The 16,155-nt window shown below is 41.5% G+C and overlaps 1 protein-coding gene across 12 annotated transcripts in view; it reads left to right on the top strand.

Annotated features, from left to right (window-relative positions):
* Positions 1 to 16,155, top strand: part of sash1a (SAM and SH3 domain containing 1a) — a 162,557-nt gene that overhangs the window by 119,901 nt on the left and 26,501 nt on the right. For all 12 annotated transcript variants that reach the window (XR_003269839.2, XM_080290163.1, XM_026143337.2 and 9 more), the window contains exons 2-4: positions 3,060 to 3,188; positions 11,811 to 11,861; positions 12,055 to 12,104. Coding sequence is in view for 11 of the 12 variants with exons in the window: in XM_080290163.1 (XP_080146289.1) it covers positions 3,060 to 3,188; positions 11,811 to 11,861; positions 12,055 to 12,104 (230 nt within the window). In the remaining variant the exon portion in view is untranslated. The remainder of the gene's footprint in view (positions 1 to 3,059; positions 3,189 to 11,810; positions 11,862 to 12,054; positions 12,105 to 16,155) is intronic.

The following is a 16,155-nucleotide window of genomic DNA, read 5'->3' as shown; positions in this document are numbered from 1 at the left end:
TGATTTGTGTAGAAATACATATTGACTTCATTTTTATTTCTGCCATAGATGTAAATCATCTCTTTTGAAGCAATTGTAAAGGAACTTTAGGTACCGCAAATCATTCAGCATTAATAAGCGCTGTTAATTTCTATTTTGATGGTGGCGCAACATGTCAGCCATTAATTTGCAGTGGTCTTCACACAAACAAGTGATTTGTTAATTTTGTTTTTTTTTAAACAAAACGGAAATTTTTCATCTTGAAATTAGAAGTACCCATCGTAATGGAATGATGAGCTTTTGTGACACTTGCACACTCTTTACTCTGATTTCATACAAGCGACCTCACCCATTCTTGCTTGGGTGGAGTTTTTGGTACGACTATTGTTGCTATTGTTCAAGTTTAAATGGGGAGTTGGCCTCCTTCACATCGAGGGTGGAGTAGCTGTTACATCACGTACATCGGCACACAGTCATGAAACTAGATGTGTTTATAGTTCTATATGTGCGCATGTAAAGCGGCTTCAGAGTAAGCATTTTACAGTAAGGATCTTTTGAGACTTATTGCCAACAGAGCCTGTTTTGTTTTAGGTTACATAATGACTTATGCGTTAGAGTCTCTTACCAAATGAAGGATCTCTGTTATCAGATTACAGCGGTTTTATTCTCTTCTCACCAAACAGCTGCCCTGGTTTGTAATCCACAGACTATCCCTTTTCCAGCATCAATGCCTACCCTCCTGCCAAATTTCCAAACAATACTACCACATTTTCACTTCCACTTTGACAGATTTACTCTAAAATGTGGACAAAGCACTTGTTCGTGCGATGACATGACCAGCCATTATGAGAAAACAGCTGGTTTACCTTTTCTTAAGGCTGTGATTCACCCAAAAGCATCTGGAGTCATTATACAACAGAACATGTGAATGTGTCACTGTACAAAGTGACGGTGGAAGTGAAGGCTCGAGGTTCAGCTGTGTCGAGCGCCTATGAGGTAATCCCACTGGTGAATCAGAGGAATCTCAGTCATCTCTGCACACACACGGGGCTTGGGGGGGGGGGGGGCTGTTTTAGCAGTCTATCTGAAAACATCAAAATATATGCAGCTTTACCTGTCCACAGCTGAGAGATAGTACTGCAAGTGGAGACAAAAGACTTGAAAACGTAAATAATTCTTCTGCAAAAAGAAAAAAGAAAAATCCATCACTGTTTAAAAATAAATTGGAGTCGTCGTCTAAAAAAATGATTTGTGCAACTTTAAAACGGGCATTAGTCTTTCTATCTGGATGTTGCAAATATATGTGCACAGTCTTGATGTCTGATTGTAACATTTTGGCATTCTCTAATGAGTGTGCGCTTTCAGTCAATGTGAGGAATGAAGGCGAAAACATGTGTCTGCTTGGGGAGTGTTTCCACTGGGATCCTCAGTCAGCTCAAACCACATGTCTGGCCAAAACAGGATTTCTCAAGAAAAAATGCTGGGAGGACAGATCACAGCAAGCCAAAGTGTGCATTTGAGACAAAGCAATTGTGTGTTTTTTGTTGTTTTATTTTCAGTAATGTGCTCATCTTACAATTAATAAATCATAACTCTGTCTCACCGAGCTGTGTTTGTGATTGGCTTAACTCAGTTTGTTTTGGTCTGATGCTTTTGAAATCCCCAGCATGCAATGTGTGCGCATACTAATGTGTGTTCTCCCCGACTAGACACCTAGGTCTGAAGAAGACCTGTGTGTGTATGCACGGGTGTGCGTGTGACACCTTACTCACAGTGATCCATTCATTTGTGGCCTGGCACCCAGATAGGGAGTCCAGTTGAGAAAGACAGAGACTGAGGGAGACTGTTTGGACCCTGCACAGTGACTCAATGCTAGCTGTCTGCCTGGCACAGATTAGATCAACACTGATGAATATTCAACTGTGGGCCATCGCTGCCAGAATGGCCTAGATTTTAACCAAGGCAAGACGCAGGAGATGAGCTTCTCTCCCACAAAAGTTATACAAAAGTTGCTTTATGTCCTGCAAAGAAATATCAATGACTTAATTCAAGAAAGTAATTAATATTTAAGTGCTTTTTTTCTTCCTTTTTTTTTAAGCCTTGAGAAAATAATTAAGATATTCTAAATCTGAAAGGTGGGCCGACATAAACACAAGTCACCCTAATTAACTTCATAGATTGCTTTATAACCGGCCCCTTTATGTTGACAGTTTATGTTCAGCTACGCATTTCAATAAAACCTGAATTTAAAATGTGCTCGACTACCTCATAGTGTTATCTTCTTTTTGGTAAGCTCTTTAATGTTTGGAGCAGAACTTCCTCCATTATTCCTAAACAGATCTTCCTCACAAAGGCAGGAACTGTGCTAATGTAAACTGAAGCTTGCCGGAAAAAGTGTGTTTGGGTTGGAGCTTGGTGAATGTCTGAGGAGGTAAAGGGCATCTTGAAATAAAGACAAAAACCCAGGAACAAACCAAGGCCTGCCAGTGACACTGAATGGAACCTGATAAGAATGAATAAATGGGCCTAAAGCCCTTTTACCGGGGGTATTTTTAGGTTTTTTTTGTTTGTGTGGCGTAGTTTGCCGCAGCGTGGTCTCAGTTTGAACGGTAGTTGACACTTTGAAATTAGTGGCATCGCTAAGAAGAATGCATATAAAGAATAATATTGTTTCTACTTATCCAAGAAAATATTTAGTTTATCCAAAACTGCGTAGGAGTGAGAGGGAATGTCTGTGTTAGGCATACAAAAATGCATCCTAGTTAACTTCTATTTGCCACTAATTGTAAGTGTATGTTACATTGGTTATACAAAGTTTTGAGGGGATGTGAATGTCACGCAGTGTGCTAACTCGTTTAGGCTTTTTCCTTTCCCTGCAGTACTGGTGGAATATTGTGAAGTGCAGTTATATGAAAGCGTGGAAAGGAAAGACCAAGTGCAGAAAGTAAATCGAAACAAAGCAGTTGAGTGTTCATAATTCATGCAAAGAGTTTTTCCAGTGGGAGCATTGTCAGCGAAATTATCAGTGGTTTTAGTGGTTTTAGTATTCTGGCTAAAACTATGCCTCTTCTTCTCCTCAGGATGGTTCTCTGGGCAACATAGATGACCTTGCACAGGAATACTCTGAGTACTACAATACCTGCTTTAGTGACGTCAACGACCGCATGGAGGAGCTACGCAAACGACGAGTCTCCCAGGAACTCGACATGGTAAATACACGCTCACCCATGTAATTACCTCGCCTAATGAAATCATGTGAACGGCTATTCATGCACAGCATTTTCTTTGCCTCGCTTCTGAACTTGCATGCTTGTGTTTTTTTTTTTTTTTACGCTCTTTACTAACTGCCAGACAAAGAATAGCAGAGACTGAACAAACAAGATGAATTTGTGTTAATGTCCAAGTCTTTCCCCGAGGCCAGTGTGCCTGAACACCACTACAAGTCTTTTTCAGAGAGATGTAGGATACCAAGACACTTCTTTGGTTGCCAAGTTGCAAGTAAATCTATGATGGAATGCTGCTGGTGCTGCTGCAGAGGGCCTAGCTTTGTGCAGCATGCAACCCAATGGGTCCACATGCTTGCAAGAGCAAGTATAAGATGAATTTAGTAAGTCCCTGTAAATAGAACTTGGGCAAATAAATTCTCAAACACACACAAAAACAAATGGTCAATTCTGTTTTTCTGCTAAGCTAGCTGCCGCTCTCCACCACATTTGCTAGAAAGTCAGACATAGTAGTGTTATTGCCTGATAAAACAACGATTCAGTTCTCCATCCACAGACTTTGCACACATTGTTGTCACGTTGGACTTTCTTATTTTAGACCTTGTGCCGATTGTCTCCCCATTTTTCCGCATGTTTTTCTGTCATCACGTTTCCAGTTTAATAGGCGGCCCCTCTTGCTCCAAGGCGACCATGTGGCTCAGCTTGCATTGAAAGGCACAGCTGATTTATTGTGCTGTGCATTTAATGATTTCAGACATCCAGTTGTCACCGCTTTCATGATAGACTGTAAATGCATTTTGCATCTTATTATAGATTAAGTGCTGTCTCTTTGGCTGCAGACTTTGATCTGTGCTTACCTTTCGGGCATTTTTTTTTGTTAGTTTTGAAGGGAAGCTCTCCTTCTGAGTTCTTAAAACAGGGGAAAAGGAAGCTGTGAAGGCTCAGGGGAGGGGTTGGGGGTTGTGCTGAGTGGGACCTGAGCCTGAAGCCCAGTGCAGGAGGAGGCTAACGACATGAATAGTGGAAGAATGAGAAGGAAGGAGGATGAGGGGAATGAAGAGGAGGAGTGGAGTATGTGAGAGCCTGCAGCTGTCCTGCCACTCTGCAGAGTTTGGCAGCAAAATATAGAAGAAAAGAAGAAAAATACATGGAGGAGGGGATATAGGTCAGACAACACCTTATCAAGAGCTCTCAAATGTGCAGTATCAACCCACACTATATGGATTTAACCTTGCCTTGCGTTTGAGTGCAGGCCTTTTTCTAAAATTAGTTTTGGGTGCTGTTCAAGTCCAGAACAGTCTTTTCTTTACCAACCCTTCTAGGATGCAATGGATTAAGACAAACTTTTCTTCTCTTAGACAATATTGTTAAGAGGCATTGTGAAAGTAATACACAAGGCGTGTACCGAGACAGAGCACAGGACACTAAATGAACTGAGAATGAGCTTAGACAGAGCAACGGACACCCAGTCAGAAAGAGAGTAACAAAATGACTGTTACAGCTTTTGAAGTGTGTCCAGAAGTCAGTGGCTGCAAGCCAGCGTCATGCAGTCGTCACCCCTGGGACCAGTGCCAGATGGTTAGGCAAGGTCATAAGAGCCACATTAATAGAGACAGATTTTATTAGTGGAGGTGGATGGTAAAGCAGACAGGACTCCATAAGGCTCACCTCTCTTTAGCCATTGTCTTAATTTTCATGCGTTTCATAATGTCAGATTTATAGATCAGTTATTGATTTAAATTATTATTATTTTTACTAGTACTTAACTTGTTTCTTCAGATCTCTCCTACTATATGCTTTTCAGTTCAGATCTGATCTATGTAGTAGAGATTTTAGGGTAAAAGTCACCTAAGCTTTGACCTTTCTTGGTTTGCAATGCTGTACTAGAGAAGGCTGAAGTTTAGATAAATGTGGTATCGGAGAAGACGCCGTGAAAGCTGTCTGGTTGCCAGTAAATCTGTGATGGAAGTCCTCATACTCCAGGTTAAATATAACTTGAGGAAAACACTGACTGGATATTTGCTACTGGAAAATTCCCATGCGAAAGCCCCACTGTCTAAAGTGTTGCTGTGGTCAACATTATAACACCAAAAAGTAAGAAGAAGGCCTTTTTAAGTTTCTGTTCTCCAAAGCATTCTCAACTTGACTCTTGGTACGGCGAGTTTGCTCATGATGGGAACCATTCAGCTTCTCTTTCGGGGTTTTGGGGGCTTTTTGGTTTTTTGGGGCTCTTTTCCTTAAAGTAACGAGAAATGTAACATTTGGATTTTTTTTTTCCACTTGCACAATATTATTAGCCTGCTCTTGCATTGTGCCCCTTTTAACATAGTGATGGCTGTCTGTGTTGTTGCAAAGCAAGGGGCTCTCTCTATTAAGAGTTGATGACGGAAGCTCTCGCTTAGATGGCTATCGATGCACCTCCTTTCTGCGTGGCTTCCTCTCAGTTGTTTCTGTGACTCTGTAGTTTTATGAGTTAGTGGGATACAAAGGGTTAAATAAACATCCTCTTTGGGAATGTGGATATGGATTAGCACGACGGCCTCGCAGTTTCCCAGCACTCTTATACATTAACGTTCGGATGCTGCGTGAGGATTTTTATTATTGGAGTGACAGGAAATGCTGGAAAAGAGCAATATATTCAGCAGTTTTAATAAAGTGTGTTGTCTCTAATAACGGGTCAGTAAAAGGTCAGGTCAGAAGGATAAATTATTTTTTATTTTTTTTTGCCTGGGATTCAGTTACATTTTAGTCTTCAGTGTTCTAATTCTTAGCTAAATAAAAAAGAATTTATTTATTTTAGAATAAAGTAGATGCATTTGACCGTCCTAATGTATCTTACATCTGTAACCATAAACATGATTTGTTTTTCAGTGTCCCTTTTCAAAATAGGTGCTTCACAGTAGTTTATTTTTACGATAATTTTTAAAAAGTGAGTTTTAAATTTCAGCATAGCAACGAAAATTTGCTTGGCCCAATGTTGAAAACAGTGATGTCGGTGGCTATGGTAGAGGTTACCTCAAATAAAAAACAAAACAATGATTGGCAGCCCACAGATTCCAGGAAATGATCCCAATTTTGGTTAGTAACACAATTCAATCACTGGTTTGCAGATCTGTTTTAGATGTGGACGGATTCTTAAAAGGCACCAAGGCAGAAGTTTGTAAAGGTTTTAACCAGTGGCTTTGAAGTAGCATAAATTATCATTGCATATTATCATTGCTAACAACTGCAATATATGACATTCTTTGGTTTCTGAAGCGGATGATGATCATTTTAAATACTGCTCCATAGAAGTCATCTGAAGTTGAAGTAAATACATTTAGTTAACTTTTGTCTTTTTCTTCTTGTTTCTTCAACATCAAGGCAGTTGGAAAAGTTATTCAAGCTATCTCCATGAGCAGCCACAAAGTCACGCTACAGTTATGTCAGTGCAAGTTTAGTTTAATTCAAAGGGAAGAAAAAAAAGTGCCGAAACGCAGACATAAAACACCAGAGGAGGGATCCCTTAAACATGCAGGGACTGGTTGTTGGATGACTAATCTTGTCTGGCCAAGGGAGAGAAATACCAAACTCTACTTTGACATCACTTTCTAACCATAGCACAATAGTATAAATGAAGTACGCTAAATATAAATCAAGAGAGCTCATTTTGGCGTTTGTGGTTGTTGGGCAAACATTTTAACACTTGCTGTTAACCATAATGAGACATTGCACTGCTGTGTGTGGTAATATCTTTGAGGATAATTTTAGATAATTGCATAAACAAAGCATCCTATCAATCATAAATCTGTTCATCGTAACCTGCTAACTCAACGAAGGCGTTTTATTTGTTTTATACCTGAATTGCCTGACAGCCGTGGGTCAAGACTCAGGCACGGACTTGTGTTTTTGTTTTACCGTGAGACGAGGAACCGTGTGGTTAATGCCCACATGAAGTTAAACCATCAAAGTGCGTCAGTTCAGCTGGGTTAAAACTACAGTGTAGAGGAAAGACAAACCGTGTTGTGAACTCTGCTGCTTATTTATCCTTTCTACTCTCAGATTTTTGCCTAGAAACATAGCAAAGTCAAACGCTCAAACAGCAGAGACTTTGTTGCTGTAAGATTGCTTTCAAAGGACGTTCGTGCCGCTGTGTTTTTTTTATTATTGGCAAAACCCTTGTGGAAAGCAAGTGGTATATTTAAATGTATTTTGTGATTTATTTGTCACTAATGGGACATCGGTTGTAATAACTTTGGTATTTGTTTTGAAATACCAAAGCTGAGGAGGATTCTCAAAGCTGAGGAATGCTCCACGCGCTATAAAAGAATGCAGCCCTGTGCGGCGAGCACGTACACACACTCTCCCAGACGTCCTTGGAAGGAAGAGGATGGAGATGTTGGTGTGCTAATGTGTTTCTTGTAAAAAACATTTAGGCAAGCGGCAGCTTGATTGGTGTGGCGTGGTTGAATTTCAGAAAACACAAGTGTGGGTTTTGTGTGTGTGTGTGTGTGTGTGTGGATTTTCCAGAACAGCCAGTCCCGCAGGTTTTTCACTGTGCTGTACTAGTTCCACCTCTAACGTCTTTTTCAGGGATTGCAGTAGGTACCTGTTCCACTACATATCTTTCTACAGGGCTACTTACAGTTGCCCACCCAGGTTCACTCAGCCATGCCAGCTGGCCTACCTCTACTGCGCCACCTGGTCTTTTTGCTACACATACACCTTTATTTCCATCTGAGGTTGGGAGTAATTTTGGTGAAGTAAAAGTGACTTCAACAGGCTTTTGCAGTGAATGGAATATGTGTTTAGCACTCATCTGTATTTTGAAGCTTTCCCTTTAATTAAAAAAATATATCTGGATCTCCTGTTGCGCAGCTAAACTTTGTTGTAGTTTCCAGGTTAATGATGGAAAGCACTGTGGTTTTTGGAAGTAAAGTCACTTTTCAGTAGCGCTTGTGTGTTAGGGTTTAGTCGTTTCCGATGCCAGTTTCCCTGTGCTCAGACATCGTGATCCTCATTAGTCAGAGCTCTCCCTTCTTTCTCCCTTTCATTTTAACTTAATTCAGTCATGCTTAACCAATCATTCTCCCATCACAATTGCATGCACATACACACTAAGCGAACCATGCACAAGCAACGCCTTTGGACATCTAAGGGGAAAAACGCATGCACGTTCACACGCTTACATGCCACTTTTAGGTAAGTAGGGCAGCATCTTAAGATTTTTCTGCAAAGTTCGTGTAAAGGATAGCCTGCCGCCTCTGGGGGGGATGCATTGTGGGATCTATGCTTTATACACACACACGCTCGTAGGCACCGCCTCAAACACAGATTGCCTTGATATTCTCTTTCAAGTAACCGTGTCAGCAAGTTATTCATCGTTTAACTGTGTGTCTGAGAGAAATGGAGATTTACTTTTGGAACCATTTACTGTTTGTCTCATCACATCCTGCTCTGTGACAGATTAATCCCACAGATCTCTAGCGGAGAGTGAACAACATGTAGGTTTTGTTTGTTTTTCACTCATCTTTTCAGCTTTTCACTCTCTTTCCATGTCAGAGATGGCACACACAGACAGGAAATAAAGGGAAGCTGAGGATGAGTAGGAGGAACAGAGAGCCACATTGTGTCTTATAGGTCTTTTAGTGTGTGTGAAAGTGGGAGCGAGATGTGTGAATGTGTGTAGATGTTCCTTGAACTGGGTTTATGTCTGTGGTGGAATGAATGTGGCGATGCCAGGGTCAGTGTCCGGCTGTATTTTTGTGTTTATCCAATATCCAAGCAGTACAGAGACATTGTACATTAAAATCACTTTTACAACGAGCTGGCATGGTGCTTACAGTTACCCACTGGTGAAACTGGTATCTGTCCTGTAGCTGCTGTCCGGAGAAGCCGCAAAGAGGATCTGATAGCAAAACCAGCCAACCACTACCTTTTAGAAAGCGTTTGTGCACTGTGTTTGCATGGGAGTATACTCCTCATTCACAGCCTCCCTCTTAACGTGGGTCCACAATATTCTGCACAATTCATTTGTTTAAATAGAGCTGCCAAAGTGGTGCTTGCTTAAGGGATGAATGTGTTGTGTCTTTGTCTCTCGTAATCTCTGCCTTTGCAAGAAAAAAGACAAACAGTCCTTTCCGAGATTTTCCTTACATGCAGCTTGGTGACTGTAGAAACAAGCTTCCACGACTGTAGATGTGTACCTGCTCTTTGACTTATGGGAATCCCCATATTCCCTGGGATGTACAAATTAAATGGTCTTCCGACATGACTTGATTTACTTCACGAAGAAGCTTCCAGTCACATGTCTCTGTCTCGTTGATTGAAGTAACAGACAAATACACAAATGGCCAGTAGGACTTGTGTTGAGCAAAAATGATTGTTTAATGACTGTCTCGCTAAAATCCTTACAGCCACCTCTCAGTTGTGTGTGGTTATTGTGGGACTTGGGCTAATTTAGAGGTTTTAAGCCACTTTAGCACTTCAGGTCCTCTGCTCATTTGACTTGCAATTTACGGTTGTTCCAAAGTTCCAAAGAACGCTTAAAGGTAGTTATGTCACTCCTGACTAATACACTTGCTCATGCCTTACTCATGTTCATGGGGCAACAGTGTGGAAGGATTGCACTCCCTCAACCATTATATGAATATAAAAAGGTTAAACTGGAGGTCGTCCAGATTAGGAAGCGTGACTCTCTTAACTGTAGGAAACTGTCTGTGTTGTGCTTCCCGTGACTGCTGTCCTACAGCTTAATACCTGGGTGTGGAGATGCAGGATGAGGATGCCAATTTCCTTTCCCGCTCTCCATTTCGGGGAAATTCTAGATTACATTTGTCTTTTGTTAATGGGCTTATAATAGAGAATTTTTTTACTGATTGTAGAAGTCAAGACAGTCCAAGTAACCCTCAACCATCCCCTATATCGTGTTTGTTATCCTGCAGCGAGAGAGCCAGTGAAACGGAAAGCTTAGAGTTCTGTAGAAAGATGGGGAAATAGTTTTTAATTTTAGATGTGTTAAGAAATCCTGGACAATTTCAATATAATAGGACAGACAAAATAACCAAAAATAAAAATGTAATATCAGCATTTACATCGGGACTTGTTTCCTGTAATTCTTCATGAACTGCTAAATAATAAAGGTCAGACAGAAAGAAAGTGGAAGTGCGAACTTGTCTTAGATTTTGGTTTCTATTCTTAGGTGGACCTGATAAATCTCATAAATGTTGCTGACAGTGACCCAAACCAAAGGGGTCTTCACGAGGGTCTTCACCTTTTTTGTAATTCGATGACCCATCTGGTTGAAGACCCCCAAACCCAAGCCCTGCATACTCTGATCATTTATTAGTGCTTCATTAGTAGTTTTAGCAATGTTATAATTGACATTTTCTTACATATGTTGCAAATTAAGGCAACTAATGGGGTCTTTTCCAGTCTTGCTTACTCACATGATAGAAGGGATGACAACAAATTAAGAGTGAAGTCACATAATGATAACTGTGCAACGAGTAGGGGTATGACCTTCAGCAAATAAGAGCTTTGTCCTGATGTTAACCTCAGATGTTGGGTCTTCAAGCCTGAGAGCCTTTGGAAAAAATATGCTCACCAGCCTTAAGCAAGTTGTTGACTGTGTCTGTTTCTGTGCTGGTTAGTGGCCTGAAGTTTAAAAACAGTGGTAGCACTGGGCAAGTCTCAGTATAGGGAGTCATGATATCTCCTGCTTGACAGTTCAAAAGGACACAAGAGTGCCGCCAGAACTATGTAGTCAGCCATTCCCTCAAGGAGTCTAATTGGCTATTAATACTCACACGCTGCAAGTTAAAATCTTGTTGCAGACTCGCTGTGATGGTATCTGCCTCAGTGTCTGCCTTTATTCAGCACTTTATTCAAGACACATCTGTATCTGGAGTTGTTATAAATGCACCTGCTTCAGACACATTCATTAGCTCCAGCCAAGTAGTGCAAACACACTGACAGCGAGTTTAAAAGCTGGAAAAACTTGGCAACATTTTGTGTATAAAGAGAGTTTAAAAATAAATGCGATTTATATTGTTTTCATACAGTTGTAGTGAAAGCCACCGTTAAATTTACGAGCAAAGCTCAGCCAGGTCTGGATGTCTGTTTTGCATGTCTGCCTGTGCAGTTAGTCAAATATGGCATGTTGTATTCTAATGTAAGATAAGAGGCAAACTAGCAGGTGTTTGTCTTGAGTGAAGCGAGTTTACTGATGTAATTGTCATTACAAAATCAGATGCACGGAGCCAGTTTTGCAGGTGCAGAGTTACATTTCAGAACTGTTCACGCAGACTGGGGCGCCTGAAGCAAGTCATGACTTGCCCAGCAGCAGTTGTTGGTGTACACACACGTGCTTGTGTTTGTTTTGACGCCTTTTCAAGTATGTCTGACTCTGACAATAATTTTAAAAAAAAAAACCGTCTGTACATGCATGAGTGCACTGTGAAGCATTCCCTCCACTGTTGCTGTATTTTTTATTTTTTATTTTTTTTTATCCTTTCGTCTTTAGCTTTCTTTAAAGAACTATTTTACTTTCCCGGTGTTGTGATTTGCTCCTTTGCCTCTTGGATTGTGATGCTTGACCTTCTCACTCTTCCCCATCTAATTTTTCAGGAGAAACAAGACCCAAGCAGCACCTCTCTGCAGCTCCGTAATGAGATCCAGGTAGGCGAAGACACCTGCATAAGAGTAGCACTTGTGAAATACCGTCAATTCAATTCAATTCAATTTTATTTATATAGCGCCAAATCACAACAAAAGTCGCCTCAAGGCGCTTCATAGATACAGAGAAATCAGATGTCATTGTTACCAAAAGTCTGACACGTGCCTCCACCCCCTTCCTTGTCTCTCTCTCCAGGAATCTTTAGGCTTCAGCAGCGAGGTGTCCACTCCTGAAACGGACAGAAAGTAAGTTTCCATTTTTGTCCCTGATAAAATGTGACTGTAGCAAATGCGCATCTGTGAAGTATGCTTGGATTGAGATGTCTGTCTGCTGCATTTCCAAACAATTTGCAGCCTGTGTCTGGCTCATATCAAGTTGTGCATGCCTGCACACAAAATCACACTTTCTTCATGTCCACGGCTAAATATGGAGAGAAATACACACAGCTTCAGACACAGCTAATGTGTTTGGTAGATCTATTATGTGGAACCTTGTTTTGTTTTTTTTTGTTTGTTTTTTTTAAAGCAGAAGATGCTAGTTTACGTGTGCATATTTGCTCTAATGATGGTAATAAAACATTACCCACTGACTATTTAGAAGGTCATTTTCAAGAGAGTTTAAAGTTAAGGAGCAATCTGCACTAATGGACGTCTCGAAAAAGATGTAGTTGGTCTTCCATGCCTCTCTGCTCACATTGCTGCTGCAGTTAAAGGAAACCCAGTGACTGCTTCCTCTGGCTGACTCGCTTGGACCAGCAGCCATTCTCTATTCTCCAGGCCGTCTATACTTCCTTCCTGCCTTTGTGTTCTGCGATGTACAGGGGGGGGAGACGGAGAGGGTGATGGCCAAAAGATTAGAGCAAAAGAGCATGAACGAAAGAGCAGGATGGAACTGGGCATGGGTGGGGTTCCTTTTTACTGGATCCTGTTACACAAAAGTATGTTCTTTTTTTTGAATACCACTGTATTTTGCTTGCATAAAATTTCTAGGTCGTAGCCCACCATGAGGTCACTGTTATACAATGCTATGCAAATTTAAAGCGATCCAAGTTGGCTAAATGGCCTGATCGCACACACACGGTCGCTTTATGGCCACGTATGTTTGATAAATGAGACGGCATGTTAAGAATATATTTGTTTCCTCATGACGAGTTGTCTAGTAAAGACCTCGTTACAAAATAAGCTCCTTGGGCAGTGTTGGTCATTGGTAGTGATAAAGAAAACCCCCAAATTTTAGGAAAGTAATCAGCCCCGGTGGAGCTGCCATCTTCACGTGATGACCAGTGAAGTGCATACCGCAGACATGATCTCTATTCCCATGGCTTTATATGTTGCACAGACAAATGCAGAAGATGATGGGATCCAGATGCCAAAATGACGTCTCTCTACTGTTTGAAAGAGCCCCTAAAAGAGCCCCTAACTGTACTATATTATCCATTTTCTTACTGTCAGTCTGGTTTCTTTCTCATGCGTTGCATGGTTTCTCTTTCCCTTACCATCACCAATAAATATATTTATATATATATATATGTGTGTGTATAATATAACTTGTAAACCTACCATTCTCTGAGTTTTTATTCTTAAATTACAAAACTTCCCACATCGCACTTGTAATAACCCTCTTTGTTTTAATCTATCATTCACTGGCAGCCTGTCTGCTCCCACTCACCCCAGTTCTCTTCTCTATTAAGTTGTCCATTGTCCACTTTCCACCATGGTGAATGGATTTCAGGTGGAGTGATTTATCATGTGCAGGCAGACTGATAGGCATGCCCCGTGCATTCCTGGGACCCGATTCCTTACAGCCGCACAAAAGGCACGCTTGCACGTTCATGCGCACAAGCACGGGTACCCCACTGTCGCCTCTTTGCGGGACAATAGCAGGCAGATAAGATTTCCCAGTCTTCATCCAGGGGCTGGAGTCACCCTTCTTTTCCCTGTTTCTATGTCACTTTGTTGGCAAGACGTGGGCACAGCTCTGATTGTGCCGGGTTTACAAGTGGTGTTGACAGAGAGCTCCCAGAAGGCTGAAAGATTCAAGTTTGCAACATCCTGTTTTTGGAAGCTGATTGGTTGGTGGATATTGCTGTGCAGAATGGGCACCTTGCTTATCAGTAAGGTTAAAAAAAAAAAAAAAGAGGTAAATGGATTTTGATGAAAACGCACATGCAGAAACAGAATATACGAATTGGCGGCTCCAACTGGGTTTGAAAATGCTAGTGCGCTTAGAGGCATCTGTGCTGCTGGAAAGCGCAATAATCAGATGGAAGAATCGGTTTCAGAACAAGCACCACGTTGGGAAACTAAAGCACCTTGTCAGCACATTTACCTTGTGCTGGTGAGTATTGTAGCCTTAAGTTGAACAAAGTAGATGGCAAGTTGAACGACAGGAAAGTGCGCTCGTAGTTGATATCCACGTACTTTTTCAGCTAAGCGCATAATTTTCTATTTTCCTGCCTTCCCTTTTGCAGTGACCTCTCTGACTCCCTAAAGAGGTCGTCCCTCTGTTCTTCCTGTGGACACTGCTACCGTCATACTGTCACCTCTCATTGTTTCGTCAAGAACACCGGGGATTGCTTTGCTCCAGGTGGCCAACCTTGTAACCACACAAAAAACACAGTGTCTGTGTACAAACATGCGTCCATTCCCGTAATTTCACCTGAGCGCAGTGCAAAAAAATGGCAGTAAGATGCCATTAAACATGAGCTCACACAGCTGTGTTCAAATCTTCCCATGTGCTGGTTTATCATCATCTGCTCTAGACAGCACCTCTGTCACACAGCATATGAGCTATATTACATATCTGCAGTAGTTTCAAAGCCCTGTACTGTAACACAAATGGTACTTGCAGCTTATCATTTTGAAAATTACTCATGCTGTTCATCCCAGCTTGGAATAGTGCTCACAAACATATCATTTTCAGAGCGCAAAGCAAGCATTCACGCATAGTGAATATGGGCTTAAATAAGCAAACACATGGTAACTTTAATTTTCATATTGTACACACATCATGAGAAGCAACCTGTGCTTGTCCTGGACAGGTTCAACCCATAGTAGAGATACTGTATGTTATACAGTACCTCTGTTAGCAGTTACATGTTCCCTTCTCACTGCAGAGAGGAGAATTGAAATAGGAAGGCATGCCAAAGATTTAAGGTTAAACCAATTAAGTTGCCTAGCCACACTATGCTGGGTTAACACACTTTTGGAAGACATTCAGGCTCTTTTAGCGAGCGGATGTGTGCGCGTGAGTGCATGTCTCTGTGCGCTGCATGGGAGGTTAATTTATAGAGCATGAAGGTGGGGTGGGGGGTGACGATGCCGCTACAGAAAAGCTTCTATTGAGGGAGTTCTTTTAGCATTAGCTTTGGCCCTAGCCTGTCTGGGAGGGGGAGCAGAGGAGTAAACCATACAGGCATCCATTCAATTAGCATCTCATTACGTTGCCATGGCAGCCGGGCTTTAAGCCGTGCAAAGATTTCCCATTGCACCTAGACAAGGGCTACCATATTTGAACAAATGTACGTGGTCGCATGCGCGCGCATACAGGGCCGTGTACCAACTGGAGAGGAAAAGTGACCTGTTCATCTTGTTTTGATCCCGTCACTCTCTTTCATGATGCTTCAGCGACAACCACCTGTCTTTGTGTGTGACTCAGCAGCTGTATGCACGTGCGCAGTTGGCTGAATTCACAGACGGGTGTGTGAAAACCGGCCGGTAAGAGACGGTAAAAGAGCGAGACATGCCTTTAGAAGAGAGATTAGCTTAATAAGTCTCTTAGGTTATCAGCTGGATAAATTTAAAGTACTCTGTTCCCCCTGTGATTTATTTCCATTTAACTGAAAGAACAGCTTACAGTGTGCAGCCACCACCACTCATTATCACTCCCACACTATTATACATGAAAACTCAATATTTTTGCTTTATCCACAACTTTTAAGACCAAAATAGAGTTCTTGATGTGGTTTGTCAACTTCTGCATAACCAGGGAGTCAGCTGAGATCCAACATGCTGCTGAACTTTTGAGAAAATGGCAAGAGGTTGCTCATACATGGCTTTTTCATCAGAACACCGCAGTTCATGTTTTACCAGAGGCTTTTACTTCTTTTTTTTTTTTTTTTTGAGACAGATTTATGCGCACATTGGGGTATTTGTTTTTACTCACACATTTTCCATTTCTATCTCTCTCTATGCCCTTAGTTTCAGTCTCCCATCTCTCTTCCTCGTGACTGTCTATCCTGTGGAGGGAAGTGGAAACACAAACAGGCTGAGTCTGCCCTGTGGTTTCTCCTCCTCC

This window comes from Astatotilapia calliptera, chromosome 15 (genome assembly GCF_964374335.1).
Source record: "Astatotilapia calliptera chromosome 15, fAstCal68.1, whole genome shotgun sequence".
Classification (NCBI taxonomy): domain Eukaryota; kingdom Metazoa; phylum Chordata; class Actinopteri; order Cichliformes; family Cichlidae; genus Astatotilapia; species Astatotilapia calliptera.
Note: the sequence above shows the minus strand (reverse complement) of the source record. Positions and strands in the feature narration are given on the sequence as shown.